General features: G+C 46.1%; 1 protein-coding gene across 1 annotated transcript in view; it reads left to right on the top strand.

Annotated features, from left to right (window-relative positions):
- Positions 1–16602, top strand: part of TRPM8 (transient receptor potential cation channel subfamily M member 8) — a 336947-nt gene that overhangs the window by 240125 nt on the left and 80220 nt on the right. The window contains exon 13 of the mRNA XM_086958714.1: positions 12783–12912. Within this exon, the coding sequence (XP_086814840.1) occupies positions 12783–12912 (130 nt within the window). The remainder of the gene's footprint in view (positions 1–12782; positions 12913–16602) is intronic.

Here is a 16602-nt window from a genome sequence, read left to right as displayed (position 1 = left end):
AGATGTCTGTCGGGCCAGTGTAAGTTGTGTCGATGATTGAGGTATGATGACCCTTGGTCATGGAGAGCTCTGTATGCATGCATGAGGATCTTGAACTTGCATCTCTTCAGTATGTGGAGCAAGTGGAGGTTTCTGCGATGAGGGGTGATGTGGGTCCATTTGGGGAGTTCCAGGATAAGGCTTTGATGTTTTGTATGGTCTGAAGTCTTTTGAGGAGCTGGGTGGCGATCTGGAGTAAAGAATGTTGCCATTGTAGAGGCAGCTGGTGATGAGGGCTCGAATGATGGTCTTTCTGGTGTTAATGGGTATCCATCTGAAGATTTGGTGGAGCATGCAGAGGGTGAGGAAGCAGGAGGAGGTGACTGCATTGACATGTCATTTTATGGCTGGCTGTCGGGGATGATAACGAAGTTGCGTGCATAGAGTACAATCACAATGGGGGTAACCTTGTGTCCCTCAGAACCTGGGTACTTACATGAGAAGCTACAATGGTTCTGTCGGGAAATATTAATTGCTTTACAAGTGATATATAAATCATAGAATAGAAGGCATATTCAATGCAATTGGAACACAAAAACACTGGCAAGTAAGTGCTTGCAAAGGTATTATTTTATGTTAAATTGAGCATTCATTTATATATTTACAAATATATACTAGGCTGTCAATATTAAATGCAATTTTGGAGTGAAATATATTATAGTGACAATGGGTTCTCAGTGACAGTGGTGGAGTGCATATCATATATACAGGGTGTAATTAAACAATGTACATGATATAAAAGGAAATAAAGCTAACGGTGGTCAGAACTCTGGTGAGAATGACAACCCATCAGACTGCTGCTGAGTGCACTTGTACGGCCAGGACTGATGACTGACCAAACCTTTGGGGATTTATGTTCACTTTACCTCAAAATCGGCTGATTACCTGATAACGGCCTGCAAATGACTTCACAAGCTTAGATCTCAAAGACTTCTTGAACTGTGTTCATGAGCTTTCCTGACATGTGCAGATCTACTAGCAGCCTTCACTCAACGAGGGACGCCTATGGGAATCCACCCCCAGGATGGGCTGTCATTCTTTTCCTTTGTCCTGAAGAAGACCCGCCATGACACTTTTTTTCTCCTGAAGAAGACCCACCATGAAACTTTTTCAATAACGCTCTTGTCAGGGTCGAAACTTCGCAGCTAATATATGGTTTAGCTCTATCAAATCTCTTGGTTTTAAAACAAATTTCTCGGCTGAACATTTGTAAGTGCTATGTTGATGAAAATCGAAAATTCCAGATGTACTAAGAGGACACTCAGATCCAGTTGTATGTCGTAGATGAAACAGGGAGCTAAGATACAATCACAATTCTTTTAATTGCCTACCCTGTTGAATGAGCGAGAGCCTCATAATCCTTTTAGTGAGTGGTGAAAAAGACCAAGAGTAACTTTTCACTAGGTTATCAGTCATGTGTACTACACCACAACCTCTACAATCTTCAACCCAGACCTTTTCTTCATTCTCTAGATAAACATAGCGGTGAAGGGAAACACTTTCCGACTCTCCTTTTTCCATAAAGCGATACCATGCTACTGCGGTGAGGACTAAGTTGAAGTGACAACATCGATAGTCTTGACTTATCTAACTTGCTTCAAGTTGATTTACAGGTACCAACCAACCAACATGATGAACAGACTGCAAAAGCAGCCAGCTAGACTGATCCTCAATTAGAAGAAATATGACCACAATGTTCCTTTTTTCTGCACAATGCAAAACATTGATGCCATCAATGCAGCTTACATCAAACCATGCTTTAAAGGTGTTTCACTGGCTCTCTTTAGGTAATGCTGTATTTCTACAGCGTTAGGTTTGTAAAGACATAGGGGCATATTATCAAGGGGGTTTATCTCTGCTTTTTTGGCTTTAAAAGCCAAGAAAGCGGAGATAAAATGATCTCCCTATTACCTAGCTGTCGCTAACACCAGTTAGCGACAGCTAGTAGGAGATAGCGACCATCTTGGGCCCCGCTTGGCATGTCAGTGATATTTATCACTAATGACATGCAAAGTGGGCGTGCCAAGATGTTAGCGCCTGGAAACAGTCGCTAACATCACTATCTCCTATTACCAACTTTTGGAGATATTCGCGCTAAGCGCGATTATCTCTAAAAGCTAACACCTGCCCCTGAGCAGTTCTTAGCCATGTTATCCAATGGTAGGTGGATAACAGGGTTAAGAGCATTAGCTCAGTAATGCATGAATATCACTGAGTTTTCAGCGATATTCATGCATTTCGGCCGATTTTTATCGCTTGTGAGAGAAAACTTGATAATAGCAAGGTTCCTAAGCGATAAAAATCGCCGCAGCTCAGCGATAAAAATATTGCCTCTAATCCAACATAGCGATAATTATCGCTAGTTGTTGGTAATATGCCCCCTACTGTTATTGCACATGTGAAGGAGGACGCATGAGCTGTGAGGCCTATCAAAAGACTGTTCAAAGGATTATCATAAAGAGGACCTCTATGTTCATTCAAAATCTAGTCAGTGAAGATTATGGTGCCTCTGGTGCTACAGATTTTCAAATGAATTTTGTGATCAACTGGTGGTAGACTGTCAACGAGTCACCTTTTTACCCCCTCCCATGCTCATGACGAGCTGAGCTCGCCATGAGCCACGGTGGCTGTGTGCTCATGACGAGCTGAGCTCGTCATAACGGCCACAACGCTCGCACGCGGGGCTAATTCCCCCGCTGTGCTGAGCGTTCTAAAGAAACGGGTGTGGCCGTGACGAGCTCAGCTCGTCATGAGCACACAGCCACCGTGGCTCATGACGAGCAGTGCTCGTCATGAGCACCGGGGCGCAGTGCGCGACCCCCGCCCCCCAGCACAGCGGGGGAATTAGCACCACAGGCAAGGGGTTAAAGGGTTTGTGCGCCAAGTTCTTGTCAGTGTAAGTAGCCAAAGAAAGTAATCTTCTATCAGAATGTGGAAATAGGTTTCTTTCTCAGCATCAACCTTAGATCTGTCGTTCAGTGGGGTATCCCTGAAGTTGAAAGAGTAGATACAAGGGGATTCTGAGGTGAAGAGACAGTACTGTGCATAGGGAAAGACAAGAAGTATGATATATGTAATGATTGATTATCGCAGGACCTCGAGGGGCAGATGGTGAATTGTTTAAGGAAGACATAGGGGACGTCACTGCTTTCTTATTTGCTGGTAGGTAAAAGATAAGTAGCAGAAAGGGTGTCCTATGGTGTAAAGCTATGATGAAGTTGTAAAAGAGGTTAAACCTTTAGGGTTGCCTATTGGCTGTGCACGGGGGACATAGCTTCCACGATGGACAATGGAACCAGTGGGAAAAGGGAAGTGTCTTGAGTTGATTTGCTAGTGGATTTGCCTGCTCCCAGGACACCCCGGCACCGCACGGCCACCGGCAGCTGCGTGTGCCCCCTACCCGCTGCCTCTCTCAGCCTCGCTGAGCCTGCCGCCTCTACCCCGCCCCCGCTGCCCTAGCGGGATCGCGCTCCCTGCCTGTGTGCTGCCGCGCTAATTGTGCCACTGTTTCTGCACTAGTACTGCTGCTGCATTTGTCCACTGTTGTTCTTTTGTTCCCCCTGAGCCTGTAACATTTTTTTTCCTTCCTCGCGTTCCCCTGTGACTTATTTTTTCCTTCCTCGTGTTCCACTGTGCCCCCCGCCCCGCTCCCCGCTTCCCGCCGCCGTGCCAGCGGCCACGCCCCCTTTCCTTTGTGTACCCTCCCCGCTCCCGCCTCCCAGCTCCTCCCTCCCTCCCACTTCGCCATATATGGCGACCGTGCGAACGCGCAGCGGGTGCGCCGATTGTGCACCGAAGGCGCGCCAAAGGTAAGCCCGTCTGCGCCCGTCCGCGCCTGGCCCGCGCCCAGCGCCAGGACCCCTGCCTCCCGCAGACACCAGCCCACCCGCCGGACCTATGACGCTACCGAACTCATCGCTCTCCACACCGGCCGGATCCCAGGATGCTACCGAGCCACCCCGAGGAGCACCCACGGACCCTTCAGCTGCCACTCCTGCAAGTTCTCCTGCATCCGGACCTGCACCGCACCCGCACCTACCAAGCCGAGAACCAGCAGCAACCACCTGAAGTGCATCCTGATCAACAACCGCTCCGTCCACAGACACGCCGTGGAGCTCTGGAACCTCCTCGACACAACATCACCAGACGTCGCCTTCCTCACGGAAACCTGGATGAATGCCTCCTCAGCGCCCGACATCGCCATCGCCATCCCAGACGGTTACAAGATCATCCGGAGGGACCGCGGCAACCAGACCGGAGGAGGCATCGCCATCATCCACAGGAACACCATCCGCATTTCGAGCAACTCCGACGACACCCTCACAACCGCCGAACACCTGCACTTCCAGATCCACACCGACCCCAAGACCACCCTCAGAGGCACCCTCATCTACAGACCCCCGGGACCACGCACGCATTTCAGCGAAGACATCGCCGACTTCATCAGCCCGCACGCCCTCCCCTCCGCCGACTACATCCTCCTCGGGGACCTCAACTTCCACCTGGAGAACAACAACGACAGCAACACCACCACCCTGCTGGACAACCTCGCCAACCTCGGTCTCAAGCAGCTGGTGACCACGCCCACCCACTACGCCGGACACACACTCGACGCAATCTTCTCATCCAGCAAGGACATCGCCTTCAGCCACGCCACCGGACTCCATTGGACGGACCACAGCTGCGTCCACTTCAGCTTCAGAAGGACCACAATCCACCACCACCAGCAACAGGTTGCACGAAGAAGCTGGAGCAAGATCATGGCCGACCAACTCGCCGCATCCCTGAGCCAGCACCCTCCCGCCAGCTCAGCGAACCCCAGCCAGGCTGCCGACAACCTCACGAAGTGGATCAGCATCTGCGCAGATGACCTCGCCCCACTGAGGACCCCGCCTAGCAGACCCGGCAGCAAGAAAGCCCCATGGTTCTCTGACGAACTCAAGAGCTCCAAGAAGAACTGCCGAGCCCTTGAGAGAGCCTGGAGAAGAGACCCAACACCAGACAACATGACCACCCTCAAGCTCGCCACCTGGAAGCACCACCAACTGATCTGCGCCACCAAGAAAACAGCATTCAAGGAGCGGCTGGACAACAACGCAGACAAAAGCAAGGAATTCTTCAACATCGTGAAAGAGCTCTCCAACCCCAACGCCGGAAACAACGACATCACACCATCGCAAGACCTCTGCAACTCCCTCGCCTGGTACTTCCACAACAAGATCGCTGACATACACAACAGCTTCAGCACACAACCAACGCTCCCCACGACCGCACCAACGCCCCCCACCACCACCCTCAGCGCCTGGACCCCGATCAGCACCGAAGACACCATCCGCACGATGAACTCCATCCACTCCGGATCGCCCACTGACCCCTGCCCTCACCACGTCTATAACAAGGCCGACGCTGTCATCGCACCCCACCTGCGAGACATCATCAACACCTCCTTCGACACCGCCACCTTCCCTGAGAGTTGGAAGCATGCCTAACTCAGCGCTCTATTGAAGAAACCAACAGCGGACCCCACCGAACTCAAAAACTACCGCCCCATCTCGCTCCTCCCGTTTCCAGCCAAAGTCATCGAGAAGACCGTCAACAATCAACTGCCCGCCTTCCTCGAGACGAATGGATCCCTCGACCCATCTCAGTCGGGCTTCAGGGCCAACCACAGCACCGAGACCGCCCTCATTGCTGCCACCGATGACATCCGTACCCTGCTCGACAATGGAGAAACAGCGGCCCTCATCCTCCTAGACCTATCCGCAGCATTCGACACTGTCTGCCACCGCACCCTAGTGCAGCGCCTCAGCAACGTCAGAATCCAAGAGAAGGCTCTGGAGTGGATCATCTCCTTCCTCGCTGGAAGGACACAGAGAGTCCGCCTACCCCCGTTCAAATCAGAAGCCACCGAAGTCATCTGCGGCGTACCACAGGGATCATCGCTCAGCCCCACCCTCTTCAACGTCTACATGAGCCCCCTTGCGGCCATCGCACGCCAACACAACCTCAACATCATCTCCTACACCGACGACACACAGCTGATCCTCTCCCTCACCAACGACCCCTCCATCGCCAGAACCAACCTTCACGAAGGGATGAAAGACGTGGCCGAATGGATGACGTCCAGCCGCCTGAAACTGAACTCAGACAAGACGGAAGTTCTCATCCTGGGCTCGTCGCCCTCCGCCTGGGACGACGTCTGGTGGCCACCCGCCCTGGGCTCCGCACCCAAACCAACAGACCACGCACGCAACCTGGGCTTCATCCTGGACTCCTCCCTCTCCATGACCAGACAAGTCAACGCCGTCTCCTCGTCCTGCTTCAATATCCTGCGCATGCTACGTAAGATCTTCCGGTGGATCCCCACCGAGACCAGGAAGACGGTCACCCAGGCCCTCGTCACCAGCCGACCGGACTACGGCAACACCCTCTACGCCGGAACCACCACCAAGCTCCAGAAGAGACTCCAGCGAATCCAGAACGCCTCAGCCAGACTCATCCTCGACATCCCCCGACAAAGCCACATCTCCGGACATCTGAGAGACCTGCACTGGCTCCCAGTCAACAAGAGAATCACCTTCCGTCTCCTCACCCATGCACACAAAGCCTACACAGCCAAGGCCCGAGATACCTCAACAGCCGCATCAACTTCTACACTCCCACACGCCAGCTCCGATCAACCAGCCACGCCCTCGCCGCCGTCCCCCGCATCCGCAGAGCCACAACAGGAGGAAGGTCCTTCTCCTACCTGGCCGCCAAGACCTGGAACTCCCTCCCGACCCACCTCCGCCTGACCCAAGACCACCTCGCCTTCAGGAAGCAGCTCAAGACCTGGCTGTTCGAGCAGTAGCGGACCCCCCCCCAAGCGCCTTGAGACCCTCCGGGTGAGTAGTGCGCTATATAAATGTCTTGATTGATTGATTGATTGATTGATTTCTGGGTGGCAAGGAGCAACCTAATGCTAACAGGAAACGATCTCATGCTTTAGCAGCAGGCTAGTAAAAAGATCTTTCTCCCTGTCTGCTAAGACAGAATTTGGAACTGACACCAAGTGAAGAGAGAAAAACTGTACAGAACAGGAAGAGGTGTAATTAGTAAATCCATCTGATGTAAGAGGGACCACGAATATTGAGACCTTGATGAGCGATGCATAACGACTTGAAAACAATGGATCTGATTCACAAAAGCAATCTGAGACAAAAGTCTAAATTTACGACTTTTGATTTTCACAGAGGTCATTGGGAGTCGTACCTTTACATCCGCAGTCGGGCCAGAATCTCCGGCTCAAACCGTACTCTCCGGTTCAAGTAGTATTCTCTGGCTCGAGCCGGAATCTCCTTCTTGGGCCGAATGAAGTGTAATCATTGGGCCGGAACGCAATTTTTACAATAAAGAACATTAGGAATGTGAGGTAAATGGTAGAGGAGGTCATGAAAATCAGTTTGGGAAGGGAAAAGGGTGTGGCCAAACATTGAATCATATCCCAGAATAGTTTGTTTCTTTGCATCATGGTACATGCAGTCCACAATTTGCACTCCCTACAGTGTTGGCTGTAGTGTTACACCACACTCAGTGTTGACTGTAGTGTTACAACAAACTTTTCTGGGATGTGCTGTAGTGTCTGGCCACACCCTTTTCCCTGGCCAAACTAATTGTCTTGACCTCCTCTACCATTTATCTCACGTTCCTAATGTTCCTTTTTGTAAAAATTGAGTTCTGGCCCATTAATTACACATCATCCGGCCTGAGGCAGAGATTCCAGCCCAAGCCGGAGAGTACGGCTTGAGCCGGATAGTACGGACCAACTGCGGACGTAAAAATATGACTTGTAAATGACCTCTGTGAATATTAAATGTCATAAAGTTAGACTTTTGTCTCAGATTGCCTTTGTGAATCAGGCCCAATGTGTTTTTGTATGGGCAGCCACTGCAGTGCATGCAGGTGCTGTTTTATAGGGTAATGAAGCAGGATGCTTAATAGTAGCCTGGCAGCATTGTTATGTTAAGCATGAAGATGATTGATGAGAAAGTGGGGAATGCCAAGCAGAAGGCAGTTGGCATAGTCCAGATGAGAGGTGACTAAAGATTGCACTACAGTTTTCTGGGCACTGGTGTAGAAAATTGCAGCTCGAGTAAAGTCTTTCTCAAGAGATGCAGAATATAGAAGCTCTCTTAGCAATATGTGCTCAAAAGGTGAGCTTGCTGTAGAAGATAACACATGAGTTCTTGGTAGTATGAACTGGATTGAGTAAAGAGATGAGTTCCATCGCCCAACAAAGGGAAACCCGAAAGTGTTGACTACCAGAGAGCAGCACCTTAATTTTCGCACCATTCTGTTTAGGGCTATTTATGCACATTCCGTTTGCAACTGAGATCACACAGTTTCAGAAATTGTCTTGAGCTGCAATGATGTCTTGAGAGATTGAAATGACTGTGTGATGTTTGCATAAAAAGAAATACTGAATCAAAAGATCTGATCAGATGTGCCAGGGGGCAACATATATGTTAAGAAGTCTTGTGGGACCTCACATTTGAGGGTAACTCTTGTGGGTGGAAAGATAACTGCCTGAGTTCTGTCCCTCAGAAAAGACCAAAGCCATTTTAGAGCTTACTTGCTAATACCAAGACCTATGAGCCTTCTACGTAAGACTGAATAGGAAACAATATCAAAAGCCACTGAGAGATACAGGTTTAACATAGAAGTGGACCCACCATGGTCCAGTATGCATCCCTTTGATATTATCCGTATCAATTAGCAATGCTGCCTAAGTCCCATGAGCTGGTCTGGATCCAGACTGAGAGATGGCCAAAAGAGTGTGAGTCTTTAAATATGCAGATAACTGGATATTAGTAGTTTTCTCCTGAATTTTATCTGATAGAGGTAGCGGAGAAATCAGATAAAAATTAGAGCAGGATCGGTCAAAGGTTTTTAGTAATGGAAAGACAAATGCCTCTCTCCTAGAGTTATGGACAGCCGTAGTAGTAGTCAAAGATTTGTTGCAAGGTTTAGTAGGACTGGAGCTAACCTGATGTGAGATAGGCTGAAGAAATTTGAGGGGAAAGATCCAGCGGGAAGCTAGATTTAGTGCTGTTAAGCAAACTGCAAGTTCATCTCATAAACGCAAGAATGTGTCTAAGGATGCACCAGATTTGGAAACATCTAGGAGATCAGTTATCGTCTAGTTCTGTGCTCTCGTTTGTTACAAATGTGGGTGATAGAATTCAAGACAGAGAGAAGCCACAAGTTGAAGTTTGAGACACTGAGGGGCATATTACCAACAACTAGCAATAATTATCGCTAAATAGGCTTAGCAACAATTTTTCTTATCGCCAAGCAACGCCGGATTTTATTGCTGAGATAACGTGCTATTAGCAACGTTTATCTCAAAAGCGATAAAATTCCAGGCGAATCCGTGAATATCGCTGAGAATACAGCGATATTCACGTATTATCGCTAACAGGGTCTTAGCCATTATATCCACCTCCCATTGGATATAATGGCTAAGAACTGGTCGGAGCAGGCGTTAGTTATTGGAGATATTTGCGCTTAGCGCGAATATTTCCATCGTTACGCCTGCCTTGCTAATAGGCGATAGCGATGTTAGCGACTGTTTTCAGTCACTAACAGTTTGGGTACGCCCACTTTGCATGTCATTAGCAATAAATATAGCTGACATGCAAAGCAGGCCCCAAACCGCTTGCTATCACCTCAAAGCTGTCGCTAACTTCAGTTAGCGACAGCTTGCTAATAGGGCGATGTATTTATCGCCGCTTAGCGGCCGAAAACGGCTGCTAAAGCGGCGATAATCTTATATCGCCAAGGTTGGTAATATAACCCTGACTCCTGTATCAGTATTAGAATTATAATCAATTAGATTAAGTTCAGATGAAAAGTTTTCCTATGTGACTTAAGCCCCAGGCCGGGACTTAACTGGTATAGAAGAAGCGCTCCACGCAGGATGCTGCAGTATAGAATGGTATTGTAGTATGGTCTGTCCTGATTAGAGGAAGCGGGTCTTGATTGTAATTAAGATGGCGTATATAGGATATAGGGTGTGATCAGCCCTTTGGGTACTGTGTTGAACTAATTGTGTGAGACCAAGCTCTTTCAAAGATTCACATAGTTTGGCCGTGTCAGAGTCCTAAGGTCTTCCAAATGGCAGCTGAAGTTGCCTGATACAAGCAGAATCGTTAAGTATATAAGGTTCAAGAAATTCTGAGAGTTAATGTATGTAATCGTAGCGATAGCCAGGGGGCCTAAAAATAAGCACCCCATTAAGAGAAGTAGAAGAGTTGAGTTCAAGGGAGAAGTTGATCCCTTTCAGATCTTGAGGTGTGAGAGTTGGGAATACTGCAGGACTTAGATCTAAGATGAATTATGACTTTACCGCCGCCTAATTTGTCAAGGCAATCACAGTGAATAAAAGTATAGTTATTAGTAATTGCATGGACAATATCAAGTGCTGAAGAATTTCAGAACAAAGTCTATGTGAGAGAGAGTATGTCTGGTATAAGTTGATTGATAAATTTGAGTATTTCAATTTTACTTTTCGATAAAGATCTTACATTGATTAAAAAAAGGCAGAGATTGAGGGGGCCAAACTCGAAGGCGGCGTAGTAGGATCTTCTTGCCCTCCGTTGATGGGCGAGATAAACCTGGAGGGGAGGTTTAAGGTCAGAAAGCTGCAGATATCACAGGTATAAGCCCAGTAAACGTTTAGCACAAAGGTAGAGCAGTGAGAGAGTAGTGGATCTGTAATATTAACTATATGTAGCATATCCAATGATTACCTGATGGGCCCAGTGAGGGCTAGAGACAGAGGAGCAGGGTTCTGGGTGCTGAGTAAGGTCCAGGCACAGATGAATGCAGAGAGGCGTGCCTCTGGTGTGCCTTAAGCATGCCCACTGCATGCTGACACGCTCCCCTTCTTGCTTTGCAGGCGACTATTGGAATGAACGTGGGGCTGGGGGGATGACAGTGATAACTGCAGCCCATGAACTCCTGAATCACTGGAGGATCCTTTTCCAGTGAGAGATACTGGCAAATGAGAGTGAATAAAATAAAATATGTGAAATGAGAAATCATAAAAAGGTTCAAAGGTGTTGCATCAGAAAGCGCTCTTCCAAGATGGTGCCCAAGATGCAATAGCAGCGGCAGGCACCTCCACTGGAGCCTGTGCTCCATAAAGAAAGTAAGGGATGGATTTACAAGGCCCTCTGTGCCACTGGAGCATCACTTTTTTTGACGCTTTGGTGGCGCACAATGATGAGCCATATTTATGAGCCCACGCAAAGCCACCCTGCATGGCTTTTCATGGCTTTATAAATATGGCCTCCTTTTACGCATCACTCTGCATGAAAGGGGCATTCCATGAGTGTTGCTGTGGGTGTTCCTACGCAACACCCATTAATTCTGAAGCAGTACCAGATTTACAAGGTTTTGCACACCTGGGAATGGGTCATATTTTAACGGCTCCCCGCTGGCGGCGGTAAAGTGAAGGAACGAAGAGAAATGCCTTTATTTCTCCTTATTTTTGCTTTTTCTATGTGTGCTACATTCTGCAGCACACATAGAAGGAGGAGGAAAATCCCATCAGCAGTAGCGGCCCGTGGAGAGAGTTCCGTGTGGCGGAAAGGCAGGGTGGAGGTAGGGGCAGGGTGGGGGTAGTAAACAATGGAATATGGATGATCGGAGGTAAGTAAAGAATTAAATAAATACAACGAATTTCGTTGCGCGCCCTGCATCGCAGAATGCGATGCAACGCGATGCAAAATTAGTTTTTTAAATGTAATTGTTTACTTACTTCCCATCATCTATATTCCAGTGTTTGCTACCCCCCACCCCGCCTCTCTGCCCCACGGAACTCCCTCCAAGGGCCGGGATTGTCCATCAGTGATTGGTTTTGTGCTGGAAAGTGTCTCTTCCTGTAATATGGTGTAAGGGTACCTACATTGGAGCAGGGCAACCAATTGTGCGCCAGAGCAGAGGAAAGAGGGATGTGTAAACACGAATCAACCCTGCACTTTTCTTATGAGGCAGCTCAGTGCAACAAGATGACTTACAGCGTCTCGCCATTCTCTGGTAAATATGGTCCTAAGTATACAAATGGAGGCTGTTGTTGGCATGTCCAGGTAGGACCAAGTCCATGTCCTGGCGAGTCTAGCGTGAATATGCTGCCCGTCTGAATTTGTAGTTGGTCATAGGAAGGGGTGTGCCCAGGGTATGAAAACACCTTCTAAACATAGAAACTCCAGACTCACTGCGAGGCTGCCCTCCTAGTGAGACATACTGGCAAATGACAGTTTTGCCAATTAAATCTAATTGCTAATCTACATGAAAAGTAAATTAAATCTAAATATCAATCTACATAGAAAGTAAATCCAAGTGTGCAATGGCAAACTTGTGTCAGCATGTCCAGGTAGGACCAGGTCTGTGACTTCTGAATGGGATCCCTCTTAGTTCACAAAAATGCTGCATTGTTCTCTGAGTGGACAATTAATGTCTTAGGGTTTAGCCTCAGGATTTGTGTATACATTTCTTCTTAGCAGAATTAATTGGGGCAGGGTAGGTAATCTCATGCCTGTTGCTATCAGCTAGTGCCTGCAGGCTCGTTTAAGTTGCATTGACATGCATTGCTGAAGTCATTACCATGCGGCCCATTTAATTCCTTTATAGGACATGTTTTGTTTCTGCATGTTGCATATCGTTTTCGTGCTTCTGATATGTCTTCTTTTCCTCACTAGACAAGGGGATGCACTCTGGCTGCTCTGGGAGCTAGCAAGTTGCTGAAGAGCTTGGCCAAAGTCAAGAATGACATCAATGCCGCAGGGGAGTCGGAGGAAATCGCCAATGAGTATGAGACCAGAGCAGTTGGTGAGCTAAGGAGCCTCACATCCTTAACAGTGTCATGATTGTATTACAGGGAAATCATCAGAGAGCTACTGAATTATGAGGAACTGTTGAGATTCTTCCAAAACCTGGTGTCAAAAGAGAATACTTCTGTGGTAGTATATCAGACGAATGTCCTGACTGAACCATAGTCTGACTGGCCTTTTAATGCCCATGCTTATTGTGAATTCCAATTTCCCTGTTGGTCGGTCTTCTCTTTCAGACCTTCGTATAATGTTTTTGCCAAAAGAATCTGGAAAAGGAAGGCTCCTTTCAGCAAGCAAAATTATTTTTTACAAAGTTTCAGAAGTCATCAATGTATTTGGACAGCTTTAGAATGGGACGGTCCCCTGCTTTGAGTAGTCGATGGTGCCCCAGAATGCACATTTTGATTACTGGGAAATACACACAGTTGTAGGAAAACCCTGGGGGATTTGTCATTTCCATTTAAATGTGCCCATGCCTTGCTTTTGCACTACATTCATTGCACAGTTTAATGGCTTTTTGAAACCGTCCCTTGAAATATCCCAATTTACATTAATATATTTTCATAGAAAGATCTCAAAAGGTACTCTACTCTGACACTCATGCATTTGCTCAGAAAAACATGCACACAGATGCACAAGCTTTAGTTACTGGAGATTACTATAGCAGTTGAAATTCAGTATTTTTTTTTTAGTTTACATCGTTACATTGTCATAAAAATTTTCACCTTACTATAATGTGACTTTATAATAATGTAAATAACAAGGACCCCCTGTTAAGAAAATCAATTTGTGGTACAGGGAAATAAACAGTGTAAAAAATATGGCATAATATTAACACATTGGGAGGGAGAAATTGCCTAAAGGAAACACAACCAAGTGATTATAAAAAAACTATATTTCATTTAATAAGTATATAAATGTTCATATTAAAAACAGTTAATAAAAAGGCATGAATATAAATCAATTATACAAAAAGCAAGATATACAGTAATCATATGATACATAAAAAGTACATATAAAAAGATTCTATAACAGTGGCAAACAATATTATTCGACGCGCGTTTCGGCGTTATCGGGAACGCCTTCCTCAGGAGCCACAAATCGTATCTGAAAAACATAGTTAATTTATAATTAAATCAAAACACATATGTGACTATTTTATTCAGAAGTTGCATTCTGAATTACATTACAATATAACAACCAATAATGACAACAAAAAAATATATAATGCCTAAATGACAATAACTCCCTACTTGTATAGCTGAATGAATGTAGCTACACAAGGTACAGACTAGCATTCCTATATTTGAGCAGTAGTAATTGTGGGAAAAGATAGTTCCTGTAGAGCAGCCAATAGTGAGACCTTGGGGATAATCTCTTCTTAGGGAGCCAATCTAATGGATAAGCTCTAAATGTAAGGAGATGTATAATTCATTTATGAGTGATTTGGTATTACTCACACATTTGACATAAGTAGATGGATCTGTATGTAAGAAATCATCTGTCAAAAAGCTCATCTAGCTAACAACTGTAATTTTGGTACAAAGCACTTCCAACTGCTATTCCAGCTGATAAGATCTTAGATAAAAGAGTCCATGTGAGGGGGGGGGCTATTTTAGCCAATCAATCAAATAAATATAGGGGCTAAATGGTCAAAGGACCTAAACTAAAGATGTAGGGAGTCACTTACCAAGGTACCGACGGTGGGGGCGGAAGTTGAACAAACAATGCTTGTCTCTCTCTTTATATCAATGTCCATAAGCTATAGTCTGGAATAGGATATTACAGTAGACAAAGAGGAAAGAAAGGACTATCAGTAGTGGTTTACCAAAGTATTGGTGCAAAGTGTCAAAAAGGTAACTCCAGAAGTAATTCATAATCTAAAAAGGGGAAGAATGGCAAAAGGTGGTTCTCCGTTTGTCAGGCACATTTTCCATATTTGCCAATATAGAACAGGTCTTTTAGATGATCGTGATAATAAGGGGGAAGACTAGATGGGCATGCATGCATCTTCTGATATGAGGACATAGTTTAGTTATTATCCAAGGGATTCCTAAATAGGAGAATTAACTAACTGCAAAGTGTAGCATATTTATTAGCTCATGCTTACCATGGCACATACTCGCTAATTATTCACATTGAAGAAACACCTTCCGGTTCGAACGTAACTATGTCCTTATTTCCGAGTGACCGGCCTTCATACGGATTATCGTCAACGCTGGGATTCAAAAAATAAGAGAATGTAGTGAAATCTTAACAAGGGATGAGATAGATAAACTTATTCTTGATATCAAGCCTTAATTCTATTCAATTAGCACAACGAACTGGATAATTGCCAGTACACGAGGGATTTATCTTCAATGGTACCGTAACATGATGTTTGGGTATTTATTTAAAAAGGCCCAGTGTTATGGACATAACAGAATCTGGAAGCTTGTCATACAAGAAGAAACCTTACCGGTAAGACAAATCAGTAATTAATATTCTGCATTCTAACACCCACAGTGGAGGACATCGGGGAAATGGAATCTTTTATGTGTCCACTTCAGAAGGTTAATAGGGAATGTCCATAGCAATACTAGAAAGTGAAAAGTACAACATGAACAAGTCAAGGCCAAGGAATTCAAACCACGAAGCGATAGTTAGACTGTGCTCAAAACTAACAGCAATGTTGAATCTAATCGCATTGCCTTACCGGAGGCACAAATAGCGTGCTGCTGCCGATTTCTTGGTGTGTTTAGGAAAAACGGCTCGTGCCTGCCGTCATGTTTAAGCCGTAGGAGAGTGTATCGCCACGCCGAGTTTCCACTTCTAAAAATAGAAGTAGATAAAACAAACCCATCTGAGTTCTAAATAACTTGTGGGTATCTAGTATTGTCAGGCGAAAAGGCGTAAGCCTAAAGGGAAACAAAGATCTTACCGGAAGAAAGGTTCTTGGTCCGAATGTGTCAACCCGCGGGAGCCGCACAGAGGATAGCTGCTGGCGTCCCGCAGCCGTTGGAAAAGGGGTATAACCTAGCGTGCCGGCATTCGTGTCCTTATATATGGACCGCTTGTATTACCCTGTGTGACGCGTAATTGTTTGGGTGCCGCCTATTAAAGGAGAATCCTTTTAACTTTAAAGTTCGCGGGCCGAGTCACAAGCGGGAACGCCTAGTGGGTGACGTGTAAGTGCTGAGAGCACGCCTATTGTCAGAGGGGGACAGCTCAAACTTCGTTTAAAGGGGCGGATGATAAACAAAAAGTCGCACCAAAGGAATTTTATAATCCGACAGTCATGATAATAAAAATGTCTTATACAAACGTAACACCCAATCAGTGTATAGTAGGAGGCACTTATTATTTTCGGATCTCTTAATTGCAGTCTTTTGTCAGAAGGCGGATAACAGAAGTTAAAAAATTCATAGCGGCAGACGATCTTGCAAATTCAGACCGAGAGATCGTATTTATATCCCATAATCTCAATGATCATGACTATTCTTGCAGATAAGATAATCTCAAAAATGAGCCTGGGTTACATATAGGGTGCATACCATCTGACAATGGCAAACACCGTAAAAACGAATAATTTCACCATATTTGAATATTCATAGTGAGTCTAACTAGAAAGTCTCATCGTGAATGAAAGACCAATGTATGCTAAAGAAAATTCAACATAGTACCTACAATCTAAATCTGACTCGTGAAT

The sequence above is a fragment of the Lissotriton vulgaris genome, chromosome 2_1, assembly GCF_964263255.1.
Source record: "Lissotriton vulgaris chromosome 2_1, aLisVul1.2, whole genome shotgun sequence".
NCBI lineage: Eukaryota > Metazoa > Chordata > Amphibia > Caudata > Salamandridae > Lissotriton > Lissotriton vulgaris.
The sequence above is the reverse complement of the archived record's forward strand: the minus strand, read 5'-3'. Positions and strand labels throughout refer to the sequence as shown.